The 15163-nt window shown below is 49.1% G+C and overlaps 1 protein-coding gene across 7 annotated transcripts in view; it reads right to left on the minus strand.

Annotated features, from left to right (window-relative positions):
• The window catches only part of ZNF236 (zinc finger protein 236), a 531150-nt gene extending 516461 nt beyond the window's left edge, over nt 1-14689 (minus strand). For 4 of the 7 annotated variants that reach the window (XM_063923335.1, XM_063923337.1, XM_063923334.1 and 1 more), the window contains exon 1: nt 14468-14689. In XM_063923335.1, coding sequence (XP_063779405.1) covers nt 14468-14519 — 52 coding nt within the window. In that variant the 5' untranslated portion in view covers nt 14520-14689. The remainder of the gene's footprint in view (nt 1-14467) is intronic. The other 3 variants (XM_063923333.1, XM_063923339.1, XM_063923332.1) reach the window with 1 other exon arrangement.
• Nucleotides 14690-15163: the final 474 nt, after the last annotated feature.

Consider the following 15163-nt stretch of genomic DNA (forward strand, 5'->3'; position numbering starts at 1 on the left):
GAGATGCCTGGTGTAAGTCAGCTGACAGGTCTTGTGCAACTCCGTTAGCATTGGGTGTCTTTTTTAGCCAAAAATGTGTCTTATTCACATCACACACACTCTACTGATTAAAATGATATGCGGCATGCCTATATTATCTGTGCGTATGCAACTGCATACGAAATGCTACGTTACAACGTTTACTAAAAACATACTGTAACATAGCATTTTATATGCATATACAGTCGCAATCGCACACCAAATATATACATGTTGCATATCATTTTAATCAGCATAAGCTGCGTGTGTGTCCTATTTGCATCTTTTTGCGAATAAGATGCATTTTAATGGAAAAAGTTGCACGTAATGACAATCGGCACTAAAACGTCACTCCTCGGCATGGTGTGACTAGAACAGCTTATTTAATGTGCAGGGAGGCTAGATACGAGTTGACACATCTGTAGGGGATCTGGTATGCTATACCAGCAGGCGGGATGCCGGCTGTCAGTATAACGACAACGGCATCCCACCTGCCGGATTCCCAGCAGCGAGGCGAGTCCCAAGTTCTATTCCTACTTGGTTTGTAGCGTTGACACACCATACAAGTGAGTATACCGGGCGGGTGTCAGGCTTCCGCCTGTCGGTATTCCGGTATTGGCCTCCTGAACCCCCAGGATTCCGACAGCCGGCATTTTAACTGCATTTCTCTGTACGAAGCCTGTCAACCTTTTGATGCTAGTCTTCAAATGTCCATCCCTACTTAAACCATGGCCCTCATATAAACACGCTGGTGGGGACAATTTACTAAGAATCGTTTTTGGCTTCTCTAGATATCTGGTGGACATCGCCTTCGGATTGCTATCTAAAAACACAATATATACTAACCATCAGATTTGAGTGTCCATAGAACTCCAACATCGATGTCCTGTATATTTTTTCTGTATAAATCCTGTCTGACAGAATCTTTTCTGATAGAAGCCGACGTCAATCAGCAGCAGTTTAAAGCACTGCACATATCACTATGATCTATGGAGGCCTTGTATGATGAATTGTTTAAATGTGTAAAAATAAGATTTTACTCACCGGTAAATCTATTTCTCGTAGTCCGTAGTGGATGCTGGGAACTCCGTAAGGTCCATGGGGAATAGACGGGCTCCGCAGGAGACTGGGCACTTTAAAAGAAAGATTAGGTACTATCTGGTGTGCACTGGCTCCTCCCTCTATGCCCCTCCTCCAGACCTCAGTTAGGATACTGTGCCCGGAAGAGCTGACACAATAAGGAAGGATTTTGAATCCCGGGTAAGACTTATACCAGCCACACCAATCACACCGTATAACTCGTGATACTATACCCAGTTAACAGTATGAAATATAACTGAGCCTCTCAACAGATGGCTCAACAATAACCCTTTAGTTAGGCAATAACTATATACAAGTATTGCAGACAATTCGCACTTGGGATGGGCGCCCAGCATCCACTACGGACTACGAAAAATAGATTTACCGGTGAGTAAAATCTTATTTTCTCTGACGTCCTAGTGGATGCTGGGAACTCCGTAAGGACCATGGGGATTATACCAAAGCTCCCAAACGGGCGGGAGAGTGCGGATGACTCTGCAGCACCGAATGAGAGAACTCAAGGTCCTCCTCAGCCAGGGTATCAAATTTGTAGAATTTAGCAAACGTGTTTGCCCCTGACCAAGATGCAGCTCGGCAAAGTTGTAAAGCCGAGACCCCTCGGGCAGCCGCCCAAGATGAGCCCACTTTCCTCGTGGAATGGGCTGTTACTGATTTAGGATGCGGCAATCCAGCCGCAGAATGCTCCAGCTGAATTGTGCTACAAATTCAGCGAGCAATAGTCTGCTTAGAAACAGGAGCACCTATTTTGTTGGGTGCCTACAGGATAAAAAACGAGTCAGTTTTCCTGACTCCAGCCGTCCTGGAAATATAAATTTTTAAGGCCCTGACTACGTCCAGTAACTTGGAATCTTCTAAGTCCCTAGTAGCCGCAGGCACTACAATAGGTTGGTTCAAGTGAAAAGCTGATACCACCTTAGGGAGAAACTGGGGACGAGTCCTCAATTCTGCCCTATCCATATGGAAAATCAGATAAGGGCTTTTACATGACAAAGCCGCCAATTCTGACACACGCCTGGCCGAAGCCAAGGCCAATAACATGACCACTTTCCACGTGAGATATTTCAAATCCACAGTTTTAAGTGGCTCAAACCAATGTGATTTTAAGAAACTCAACACCACGTTGAGATCCCAAGGTGCCACAGAAGGCACAAAAAAGGGGCTGAATATGTAGCACTCCCTTTACAAATGTCTGAACTCCAGGCAGTGAAGCCAGTTCTTTCTGGAAAAAAATCGACAGAGCCGAAATCTGGACCTTAATGGAACCCAAATTTAGGCCCATAGTCACTCCTGACTGTATGAAGTGCAGAAAACGACCCAGCTGAAATTCCTCTGTTGGGGCCTTCCTGGCCTCACACCACGCAACATATTTTCGCCAAATACGGTGATAATGGTTTGCGGTTACTTCTTTCCTGGCTTTTATCAGCGTAGGAATGACTTCCTCCGGAATGCCCTTTTGCTTTAGGATCCGGAATTCAACCGCCATGCCGTCCAACGCAGCCGCGGTAAGTCTTGGAACAGACAGGGCCCCTGCTGTAGCAGATCCTGTCTGAGCGGTAGAGGCCATGGGTCCTCTGATATTATTTCTTGAAGTTCTGGGTACTAAGCTCTTCTTGGCCCATCCGGAACCACGAGTATCGTTCTTACTCCTCGTTTTCTTATTATTCTCAGTACCTTTGGTATGAGAGGCAGAGGAGGGAATACATAAACCGACTGGTACACCCACGGTGTCACTAGAGCGTCCACAGCTATTGCCTGAGGGTCCCTTGACCCGGCGCAATATCTAGTTTTTTGTTTAGGCGGGACGCCATCATGTCCACCTGTGGCCTTTCCCAACGGTTTACCAACAGTTGGAAGACTTCTGGATGAAGTCCCCACTCTCCCGGGTGTCGGTCGTGTCTGCTGAGGAAGTCTGCTTCCCAGTTGTCCACTCCCGGAATGAACACTGCTGACAGTGCTAAGACGTGATTTTCCGCCCATCTGAGAATCCTTGTGGCTTCTGCCATCGCCATCCTGCTTCTTGTGCCGCCCTGTCGGTTAACATGGGCGACTGCCGTGATGTTGTCTGATTGGATCAGTACCGGCTGGTTTTGAAGCAGAGGCCTTGCCAGACTTAGGGCATTGTAAATGGCCCTCAGTTCCAGAATATTTATGTGTAGGGACGACTCCTGACTTGACCAAAGTCCTTGGAAATTTCTTCCGTGTGTGACTGCCCCCCAGCCTTGAAGGCTGGCATCCGTGGTTACCAGGACCCAGTCCTGTATGCCGAATCTGCGGCCCTCTTGAAGATGAGCACTCTGCAGCCACCACAGTAGAGATACCCTGGTCCTTGGAGACAGGGTTATCAGCTGATGCATCTGAAGATGCGATTCCGACCACTTGTCCAAGAGGTCCCACTGAAAGGTTCTTGCATGGAACCTGCCGAATGGAATTTTGCTTCGTAAGAAGCTACCATTTTTCCCAGGACTCGTCTGCAGTAATGCACAGATACCTGTTTTGGTTTCAGGAGGTCTCTGACTAGAGATGACAGCTCCTTGGCTTTCTCCTGCGGGAGAAACACTTTTTTCTGTTCTGTGTCCAGAACCATCCCCAGGAACAGCAGGCGTGTGGTAGGAACCAGCTGTGACTTTGGAATGTATAGAATCCATCCGTGCTGTTGTAGCACTTCCCGAGATAGTGCTACTCCGACCAACAACTGCTCCATGGACCTCGCCTTTATAAGGAGATCGTCCAAGTACGGGATAAGTAAAAACTCCCTTTTTTCGAAGGAGTATCATCATTTCTGCCATTACCTTGGTAAAGACCCTCGGTGCCGTGGACAGTCCAAACGGCAGTGTTTGGAATTGGTAATGGCAATCCTGTACCACAAATATGAGGTACTCCTGGTGAGGATGGTAAATGGGGACATGTAGGTAAGCATCCTTGATGTCCAGGGATACCATGTAATCCCCCTCCTCCAGGCTTGCAATAACCGCCCTGAGCGATTCCATCTTGAACTTGAATTTTTTTATGTATGTGTTCAAGGACTTCAAATTTAAAATGGGTCTCACCGAACCGTCCGGTTTCGGTACCACAAACAGTGTGGAATAGTAACCCCGTCCTTGTTTAAGTAGGGGCACCTTGACTATCACCTGCTGGGAATACAGCTTGTGAATCGCCTCTAGCACAGCCTCCCTGCCTGAGGGAGTTGTCGGCAAGGCAGATTTGAGGAAACGGCGGGGGGGGGAGACGCCTCGAATTCCAGCCTGTACCCCTGAGATACTACTTGAAGGATCCAGGGATCCACCTGTGAGCGAGCCCACTGATCGCTGAAATTTTTGAGGCGGCCCCCCACCGTACCTGGCTACGCCTGTGGAGCCCCCGCGTCATGCGGTGGACTCAGAGGAAGCGGGGGAAGAATTTTGATTCTGGGAACTGGCTGACTGGTGCAGGTTTTTCCCACTTCCCTCGTCTCTGTGCAGAAAGGAAGCGCCTTTGACCCGCTTGCTTTTCTGAAGCCGAAAGGACTGTACCTGATAATACAGTGCTTTCTTAGGCTGTGAGGAAACCTGAGGTAAAAATTTTTCTTCCCAGCTGTTGCTGTGGATACGAGGTCCCAGAGACCATCCCCAAACAATTCCTCACCCTTATAAGGCTCTATGTGCCTTTTAAAGTCAGCATCACCTGTCCAGTGTCGGGTCTCTAATACCCTCCTGACAGAATGGACATTGCATTAATTCTGGATGCCAGCCGGCAAAATATCCCTCTGTGCATCCCTCATATATAAGACGACGTCTTTAATATGCTCTTATGTTCGCAAAATAGTATCCCTGTTTGACAGGGTCACAGACCACGCTGCAGCAGCACTATCTGCAGGTCTCAGTGTAGTACCTGAGTGTGTAAATACAGACTTCAGGATAGCCTCCTGCTTTTTATCAGCAGGTACCTTCAAAGTGGCCGTATCCTAAGACGGCAGTGCCACCTTTTTTGACAAACGTGTGAGCGCCTTATCCACCCTAGGGGATATCTCCCAGCGTAACTTATCCTCCGCTTTTTCACACTTCATTCTCTCATTTGATGGGGGAACGAAACACTGCCTGCTTTTTCTCCCCAAACATAAAACCCTTTTTTTAGTGGTACTTGGGTTAATGTCAGAAATGTGTAACACATTTTTTATTGCCGGGATCATGTAACGGATGTTCCTAGTGGATTGTGTATATGTCTCAACCTCGTCGACACTGGAGTCAGACTCCGTGTCGACATCTGTGTCTGCCATCTGAGGGAGCGCGTTTTTGAGCCCCTGATGGCCTTTGAGACGCCTGGGCAGGCGCGGGCTGAGAAGCCGGCTGTCCCATAGCTGTTACGTCATCCAGCCTTTTATGTAAGGAGTTGACACTGTCGGTTAATACCTTCCACCTATCCATCCACTCTGGTGTCGGCCCACAGGGGGCGACATCCCATTTATCGGCATCTGCTCCGCCTCCACATAAGCCTCCTCATCAAACATGTCGACACAGCCGTACCGACACACCGCACACACACAGGGAATGCTCTGACTGAGGACAGGACCCCACACAGCCCTTTGGGGAGACAGAGAGAGTATGCCAGCACACACCAGAGCGCTATATAATGTAGGGATAAACACTATCACTGAGTGAATTTTCCCCAATAGCTGCTTGTATAAACAATATTGCGCCTAAATTTAGTGCCCCCCCTCTCTTTTTAACCCTTTGAGCCTGAAAACTACAGGGGAGAGCCTGGGGAGCTGTCTTCCAGCTACACTGTGAAGAGAAAATGGCGCCAGTGTGCCGAGGGAGATGGCTCCGCCCCTTTTTCGCGGACTTTTCTCCCGCTTTTTTATGGATTCTGGCAGGGGTAATTATCACATATATAGCCTCTGGGGCTATATATTGTGATTATTTTGCCAGCCAAGGTGTTTTTATTGCTGCTCAGGGCGCCCCCCCCCCCCCCCCAGCGCCCTGCACCCTCAGTGACCGGAGTGTGAAGTGTGTATGAGGAGCAATGGCGCACAGCTGCAGTGCTGTGCGCTACCTTGGTGAAGACTGAAGTCTTCTGCCGCCGATTTTCCGGACCATCTTCATGCTTCTGGCTCTGTAAGGGGGACGGCGGCGCGGCTCCGGGAACGAACACCAAGGACAGGTCCTGCGGTCGATCCCTCTGGAGCTAATGGTGTCCAGTAGCCTAAGAAGCCCAAGCTAGCTGCAAGCAGGTAGGTTCGCTTCTTCTCCCCTTAGTCCCTCGTTGCAGTGAGCCTGTTGCCAGCAGGTCTCACTGTAAAATAAAAAACCTAACATATACTTTCTTTCTAGAAGCTCAGGAGAGCCCCTAGTGTGCATCCAGCTCGGCCGGGCACAGAAATCTAACAGAGGTCTGGAGGAGGGGCATAGAGGGAGGAGCCAGTGCACACCAGATAGTACCTAATCTTTCTTTTAGAGTGCCCAGTCTCCTGCGGAGCCCGTCTATTCCCCATGGTCCTTACGGAGTTCCCAGCATCCACTAGGACGTCAGAGAAAGAAAAATTTAAAAGAATGTGACCCCTCCCCCAACCAATTCCATAGCCAGCACTTGACCTTTTTGCCTGGCCTGTTATAAGAAAATAGGAGGGTTCCCCGTATTTAAAAAAAACAACAACACCAGGCTGAATCAATTAGGGGGATAGCACTATAGCAGGGAGACACACCGTATTGGGAAGCGATGGCCATCAACCATCGATGACTAAAAATCATCGAAGCTCATCACTCAATGTAAGATGGTTATACCTTTGAGGATAGTAAACCAACTTGTTTCACACCATCAATGGCAGTCACTGGCCCACCTGCCGATGTTTTAATTTTCCTCTGGCACTGCAGCGCAGAGCTACTAGGCTGTCAGCCAATAGAAGCCCTATGTCCGCTCCCTCTGCCAACATGATAACCGACCTTAACTAGTCAGCCCATGGCTGGAATTCCTCAGAAATGTCAGAACCCCTCCTCCCCCCCCCCCCCCCCCCTCAAATTGGGATCCCCTCCCATTGGCTTTGGGGGTAATAAAGAAATAGTTAAAATAAGAATTTACTCACCGGTAATTCTATTTCTCGTAGTCCGTAGTGGATGCTGGGAACTCCGTAAGGACCATGGGGAATAGCGGGCTCCGAAGGAGGCTGGGCACTCTAGAAAGATTTATGACTACCTGGTGTGCACTGGCTCCTCCCACTATGACCCTCCTCCAAGCCTCAGTTAGGACACCGTGCCCGGACGAGCAGACATAATAAGGAAGGATTTAGAATCCCGGGTAAGACTCTTACCAGCCACACCAATCACACCGTACAACTCGTGATACTATATCCAGTTTGACAGTATGAAAACAACTGAGCCTCTCAACAGATGGCTCAACAATAACCCTTTAGTTAACAATAACTATATACAAGTATTGCAGACAATCCGCACTTGGGATGGGCGCCCAGCATCCACTACGGACTACGAGAAATAGAATTACCGGTGAGTAAATTCTTATTTTCTCTAACATCCTAGTGGATGCTGGGAACTCCGTAAGGACCATGGGGATTATACCAAAGCTCCCAAACGGGCGGGAGAGTGCGGATGACTCTGTAGCACCGAATGAGAGAACTCCAGGTCCTCCTCAGCCAGGGTATCAAATTTGTAGAATTTTGCAAACGTATTTGCCCCTGACCAAGTAGCTGCTCGGCAAAGTTGTAAAGCCGAGACCCCTCGGGCAGCCGCCCAAGATGAGCCCACCTTCCTTGTGGAATGGGCCTTTACAGATTTTGGCTGTGGTATGCCTGCCACAGAATGTGCAAGCTGAATTGTACTACAAATCCAGCGAGCAATAGACTGCTTAGAAGCAGGAGCACCCAGTTTGTTGGGTGCATACAGGATAAACAGCGAGTCAGATTTTCTGACTCCAGCCGTCCTGGAAACATATATTTTCAGGGCCCTGACAACGTCTAGCAACTTGGAGTCCTCCAATTCACTAGTAGCCGCCGGCACCACAATAGGCTGGTTCAGGTGAAACGCTGACACCACCTTAGGGAGAAATTGGGGACGAGTCCTCAACTCTGCCCTATCCATATGGAAAATCAGATAAGGCCTTTTACATGATAAAGCCGCCAATTCTGACACTCGCCTGGCTGAAACCAAGGCTAATAACATGACCACTTTCCACGTGAGATATTTCAGATCCACGGTTTTAAGTGGTTCAAACCAATGTGATTTTAAGAAACTCAACATCACGTTGAGATCCCAAGGTGCCACTGGAGGCACAAACGGGGGCTGAATATGCAGCACTCCTTTTACAAAAGTCTGAACTTCAGGTACTGAAGCTAGTTCTTTTTGAAAGAAAATCGACAGAGCCGAGATCTGTACTTTAATGGAGCCTAGTTTTAGGCCCATATCCACTCCTGCTTGCTGGAAATGCAGAAATCGACCTAGTTGAAATTCCTCTGTTGGGGCCTTATTGGCCTCGCACCATGCAACATATTTTCGCCATATGCGGTGATAATGCGTTGCCGTAACATCTTTCCTGGCCTTAATAAGCGTAGGAATGACTTCTTCCGGAATACCCTTTTCCTTTAGGATCCGGTGTTCAACCGACATGCCGTCAAACGCAGCCGTGGTAATTCTTGGAACAGACAGGGCCCCTGTTGTATCAGGTCCTGTCTGAGCGGTAGAGGCCACGGGTCCTCTGAGAGCATCTCTTGAAGTTCCGGGTACCACGCTCGTCTTGGCCAATCCGGAACCACGAGAATCGTGTTTACTCCTCGCTTTCTTATTATTCTCAATACCTTTGGAATGAGAGGCAGAGGAGGGAACACATAAACCGACTGGTACACCCACGGTGTCACTAGAGCGTCCACAGCTATCGCCTGAGGGTCCCTTGACCTGGCGCAATATCTTTTTAACTTTTTGTTGAGACGGGACGCCATCATGTCCACCTGTGGTTTTTCCCAACGGTTTACCAGCATCTGGAAGACTTCTGGGTGAAGTCCCCACTCTCCCGGGTGGAGGTCGTGTCTGCTGAGGAAGTCTGCTTCCCAGTTGTCCACTCCCGGAATGAACACTGCTGACAGTGCTAGTACATGATTCTCCGCCCATCTGAGAATTCTTGTGGCTTCTGCCATCGCCATCCTGCTTCTTGTGCCGCCCTGTCGATTTACATGGGCGACTGCCGTGATGTTGTCTGACTGGATCAGCACCGGCTGGTGTAGGAGCAGGGATTTTGCTTGACTTAGGGCATTGTAGATGGCCCTTAGTTCCAGAATATTTATGTGAAGGGAAGTCTCCTGACTCGACCATAGTCCTTGGAAGTTTCTTCCCTGTGTGACTGCCCCCCAGCCTCGAAGGCTGGCATCCGTGGTCACCAGGACCCAGTCCTGTATGCCGAACCTGCGGCCCTCTAGAAGATGGGCACTCTGCAGCCACCACAGTAGAGACACCCTGGTTCTTGGAGACAGGGTTATTAAGCGATGCATCTGAAGATGCGATCCGGACCACTGGTCCAACAGGTCCCACTGAAAGATTCTGGCATGGAACCTGCCGAAGGGAATTGCTTCGTAAGAAGCCACCATCTTTCCCAGGACCCGCGTGCAGTGATGCACTGATACCTGTTTTGGTTTCAGGAGGTCTCTGACTTTCAGAATCCAGCCGTGCTGGTGCAGCACTTCCTGAGATAGTGCTACTCCCACCAACAACTGTTCCGTGGACCTCGCTTTTATTAGGAGATCGTCCAAGTACGGGATAATTAAAACTCCCTTTCTTCGAAGGAGTATCATCATTTCCGCCATAACCTTGGTAAATACCCTCGGTGCCGTGGACAGTCCAAAAGGCAGCGTCTGAAATTGGTAATGGCAATCCTGTACCACAAATCTGAGGTACTCCTGGTGAGGATGGTAAATGGGGACATGCAAGTAAGCATCCTTGATGTCCAGGGATACCATGTAATCCCCCTCGTCCAGGCTTGCAATAACCGCCCTGAGCGATTCCATCTTGAACTTGAATTTCTTTATGTATGTGTTCAAGGATTTCAAATTTAGAATGGGTCTCACCGAACCGTCCGGTTTCGGTACCACAAATAGTGTGGAATAATAACCCCGGCCTTGTTGAAGTAGGGGTACCTTGATTATCACCTGCTGGGAATACAGCTTGTGAATTGCCGCTAGCACCGCCTCCCTGTCTGAGGGAGCAATCGGCAAGGCAGATTTTAGGAACCGGTGGGGTGGGGACGCCTCGAATTCCAGCTTGTACCCCTGAGATACTATTTGCAGGATCCAGGGATCCACCTGTGAGCGAACCCACTGATCGCTGAAATTTTTGAGGCGACCCCCCACCGTACCTGGCTCCACCTGTGGAGCCCCACCGTCATGCGGCGGACTTGGAAGAAGAAGCGGGGGAGGACTTTTGCTCCTGGGAACCTGCAGTTTGTTGCAGCCTTTTTCCCCTACCTCTGCCTCTGGACAGAGAAAGACCCGCCTTTTCCACGCCTGTTTTTCTGGGTCCGAAAGGACTGAACCTGATAAAACGGCGCCTTCTTAGGCTGTGAGGGGACATGGGGTAAAAATGCTGACTTCCCAGACGTTGCTGTGGAAACTAGGTCCGAGAGACCATCCCCAAATAATTCCTCACCCTTATATGGTAACACTTACATGTGCTTTTTTGAATCCGCATCTCCTGTCCACTGGCGAGTCCATAAGCCTCTCCTAGCAGAAATGGACAATGCACTTACTTTAGATGCCAGCCGGCAGATTTCCCTCTGTGCATCTCTCATATATAAGACTGAGTCTTTTATATGGTCTATGGTTAACAGGATCGTGTCTCTGTCTAATGTGTCAATATTTTCTGACAGTTTATCTGACCACGCAGCGGCAGCACTGCACATCCAAGCGGACGCAATAGCTGGCCTAAGTATAATGCCTGTGTGTGTATATACAGACTTCAGGATCGCCTCCTGCTTTCTATCAGCAGGTTCCTTGAGGGCGGCCGTATCCGGAGACGGTAGTGCCACCTTTTTAGACAAACGTGTGAGCGCTTTATCCACTCTAGGGGGTGTTTCCCAACGTGACCTATCCTCTGGCGGGAAAGGGAACGCCATTAGTACCTTCTTAGAAATTACCAATTTTTTATCAGGGAAAGCCCACGCTTCTTCACACACTTCATTTAATTCATCTGATGGGGGAAAAACTACGGGTAGTTTTTTCTCTCCAAACATAATACCCTTTTTAGTGGTACCTGTAGTTATATCAGAAATGTTTAACACCTCTTTCATTGCCTCAATCATGCAGTGAATGGCCTTAGTGGGCATCAGATTTGACTCATCGTCGTCGACACTGGTGTCAGTATCAGTGTCGACATCTGGGTCTGCTTGAGGTAGCGGGCGTTTTAGAGCCCCTGACGACCCATGCGACGCCTGGGCAGGCACGAGCTGAGAAGTCGGCTGTCCCACATTTGGCATGTCGTCGATTTTTTTATATAAGGAGTCTATACGTGCACTCATTACTTTCCATAAGCCCATCCACTCAGGTGTCTGTCCCGCAGGGGGTGACATCCCTTCTAAAGGCATCTGCTCCGCCTCCACATCATTATCCTCATCAAACATGTCGACACAGCCGTACCGACACACCGCACACACACAAGGAATGCTCCGAATGAGGACAGGACCCACAAAAGCCCTTTGGGGGGACAGAGTGAGAGTATGCCAGCACACACCAGAGCGCTATATAATGCAGGGACTAACTGAGTTATGTCCCCTATAGCTGCTTTTAATATTATATATATATATATTGCGCCCAAATTTAGTGCCCCCCCTCTCTGTTTTTACCCTGTTCTGTAGTGTAGACTACAGGGGAGAGCCAGGGAGCTTCCTTCCAGCGGATCTGTGAAGGAGAAATGGCGCCAGTGTGTCTGAGGGAGATAGCTCCGCCCCTTTTCCGCGGCCTATTCTCCCGCTTTTTTCTGGATTCTGGCAGGGGTATTTTCCACATATATAGCCTCTGGGGCTATATATTGTGGTATTTTTGCCAGCCAAGGTGTTTTTATTGCAGCTCAGGGCGCCCCCCCCCCAGCGCCCTGCACCCTCAGTGACCGGAGTGTGAAGTGTGCATGAGGAGCAATGGCGCACAGCTGCAGTGCTGTGCGCTACCTTGGTGAAGACTGATGTCTTCTGCCGCCGTTTTTCCGGACCTCTTCTTGCTTCTGGCTCTGTAAGGGGGACGGCGGCGCGGCTCCGGGACCGAACACCAAGGACTGGGCCTGCGGTCGATCCCTCTGGAGCTAATGGTGTCCAGTAGCCTAAGAAGCCCAATCCGGCTGCAAGCAGGCGAGTTCGCTTCTTCTCCCCTTAGTCCCTCGCTGCAGTGAGCCTGTTGCCAGCAGGTCTCACTGAAAATAAAAAACCTAAAACTATACTTTCTTTCTAAGGGCTCAGGAGAGCCCCTAGTGTGCATCCAACCTCGGCCGGGCACGAAATCTAACTGAGGCTTGGAGGAGGGTCATAGTGGGAGGAGCCAGTGCACACCAGGTAGTCATAAATCTTTCTAGAGTGCCTAGCCTCCTTCGGAGCCCGCTATTCCCCATGGTCCTTACGGAGTTCCCAGCATCCACTAGGACGTTAGAGAAATATTATTCTTTACGAGTCCCAGTAAGCCTTTCCCAGCACAGGCTAAGAGGGCCAGGCAGGGTAAGGATTTGTGCAAGGTACACATTTTTATTTTTCTAAACTTTAACTATTTATTGACTTTTAAACATAAAGTCTGCACAGGAAGGGCAATTTTTTGTTGTTGTTTACTATTCTGCTGTGATGTTTTGGCGGGTTCTAGATTGGGTTAAGAAACACAATGGTTAGCAAAGCTGGGTGTTTCTATTGGTATCCGGTCCACAGTGACTAGGTAGACACCATATGGTTGATATGGTCAAAAGTCGACATGTTCAAATGGTCGACATGACAATGGTTGACACACATTTTTTCACACTTTTCATACTTTACCATCCATGTGGACTACGACTGGGAACAGTAACCTGTGCCAAGCGCATCGATAGAGGAGTGAGGCACCTTGCCTGAAGTTGCAAGGGGATGCTGGACACTAATTGGGGTTTCATATGCTGACACCTATAAACCTATGTCGACAATTTCCATATTGACCATTTGCTTATGTCGACCTTTTACCCATGTCACCAATTTGGGATACACCTAGACAATGTTGACCTATTATACCATTGTTGCCTATGTTAAAATATTGGTGTTCAGTCAGATGGTCTATTATAAATTGTCAGCTTTGCCATTAGTAAATCCCTGAAAAACACAACAGAAATTTACAACACCCCTTAATAAATTTACCCCCAGGACTCAGTGGTTCTCGAGCTGAGTACTCAGGACCCCAAATAGTACACGTTTTCTAGGTCACCTGTGGCTCTTTACAATATGACAGTTGGTTACAAACCTGTGCCCCTGTCGGGTGACCTAGTACTGTAAATATAACCTGCTTGGGGTGAGGAGGGCCAAAGATGAGAGCCACTGCTCTGTTAAACATGGTTATCACATCAGATGGGTTGGGGTCGGGAGCCCGCCAGTCACCATACAGACGCTGGGATCCCAGCTCTTAGGTAAAGCGCAATGAAGACGCTTGCAGGCTCGGTGGGTGTCGTGGACACCGAGTGGGAATAGTCAGTTAGTCGGCATGCCGACTGTCAGAGTTGTGAGGGGGCGGGATCCCAGTGTCGGTGTTCCGCAGGTCACATAACTACATCCCCCATATATTATTTCTTTACACTTTTGCAAGAACCTGCACACAGTATTTGGCCCATAAAAGCACACATAGGCTGTATACAGTATCTGCAGACATAATTTATTACATATACAAACACTGAACCCACTACTCTCTATAAGCAGGTGGAGACACAGCTAGATATATCAAATTGCAGAATACACAGCTATTGCACTTATAATATCCTGGTATGTGTAATTAATTCCCCGTGCTAGGAGTGTGTGACCGGAGACATGTAGCATGTGCTGCAGTTCATGATCCCCCCTCACGCTGGTATGCGTAACAGCAGGCAGCACCCAGTGCACATCGCCCTATAGCTGTGTGATACCCAATAGCCATCTACTTTCCCGAGACCCACTCTCAGTCTCAGTATCTCCCCGGCCCGGCCCTATGTCATCCTCTAGTCCGGGTGCTGCGGCCCCTCCCGTATCATTCCGCCCTGTCTCCGGCAGAATCGCCTCACATTACAGAGAGGCCTTCCCACCATATCCGGGGACTATATACGCTGCTACACACAGCACTAACACGGCGTACACTGGGCTCCGGTTACTCGTACTTGGCACCGGTCAGGATGTACCTAAGCAAAGTTTTTTTTTGTACCTGCTCGCAGTCCGTCCGCAGCCCGTGGTTTCGGGGGCCTGCCCCGCGGCATTTGTATCGGATTATTTTTCCTTTCAGGTTAATGTCGCTTCTTCCTCTTTTTTTCACAGCGGCGGCGGAAGCAGCAGCAAAAGGAGGGAGGAGAAGGAAGAGGACGCGTCCGCGGCGGAGGAAGCGGAGTGGGGAGGAGCCTCTGATAATGACGTCACGGAGCTGTACTTGCTGCTACACAGGCTGTAACCTGTAACTATTATTCTGTATCTGTGTAACGGTCAACGGAGCTTGCGGGTGTAGCACGGATAGGGAAACCGTGAGGGGGTGGTCGGACAGGATCTCGGCTGGGGAGGGATAACCTGGTTGCTGGCAGAGTGGATGTGAGTTTGGCGTAGGCTTTCTATATGTGTTGTCGAGCTATAGTGTAATCTTTATTTTGATGGCTGGGTCTCGTAGTTCCTCAGCCACTGGAGAGCCATGGATGGACAGTTTATGTACTGGGCGGTCGTGATAACTACTGGCAGGATGGTCCCTGCGTGGGACTTTATCAGGTTCCACTTCCACCTTTCTATGCTTTGCTGTAAGTGTGCGTTTCTGTGGGCAAAACTTCACTTTTTCTTTCTAATATATTTGGCATATTAACAAAAGCAAATCATCTCTTACCAAAGTAAATGCATTTTTCTATCTGTCACATTGGACCTT

The sequence above is a fragment of the Pseudophryne corroboree genome, chromosome 5 (genome assembly GCF_028390025.1).
Source record: "Pseudophryne corroboree isolate aPseCor3 chromosome 5, aPseCor3.hap2, whole genome shotgun sequence".
In the NCBI taxonomy this organism is placed as follows: Eukaryota; Metazoa; Chordata; class Amphibia; order Anura; family Myobatrachidae; genus Pseudophryne; species Pseudophryne corroboree.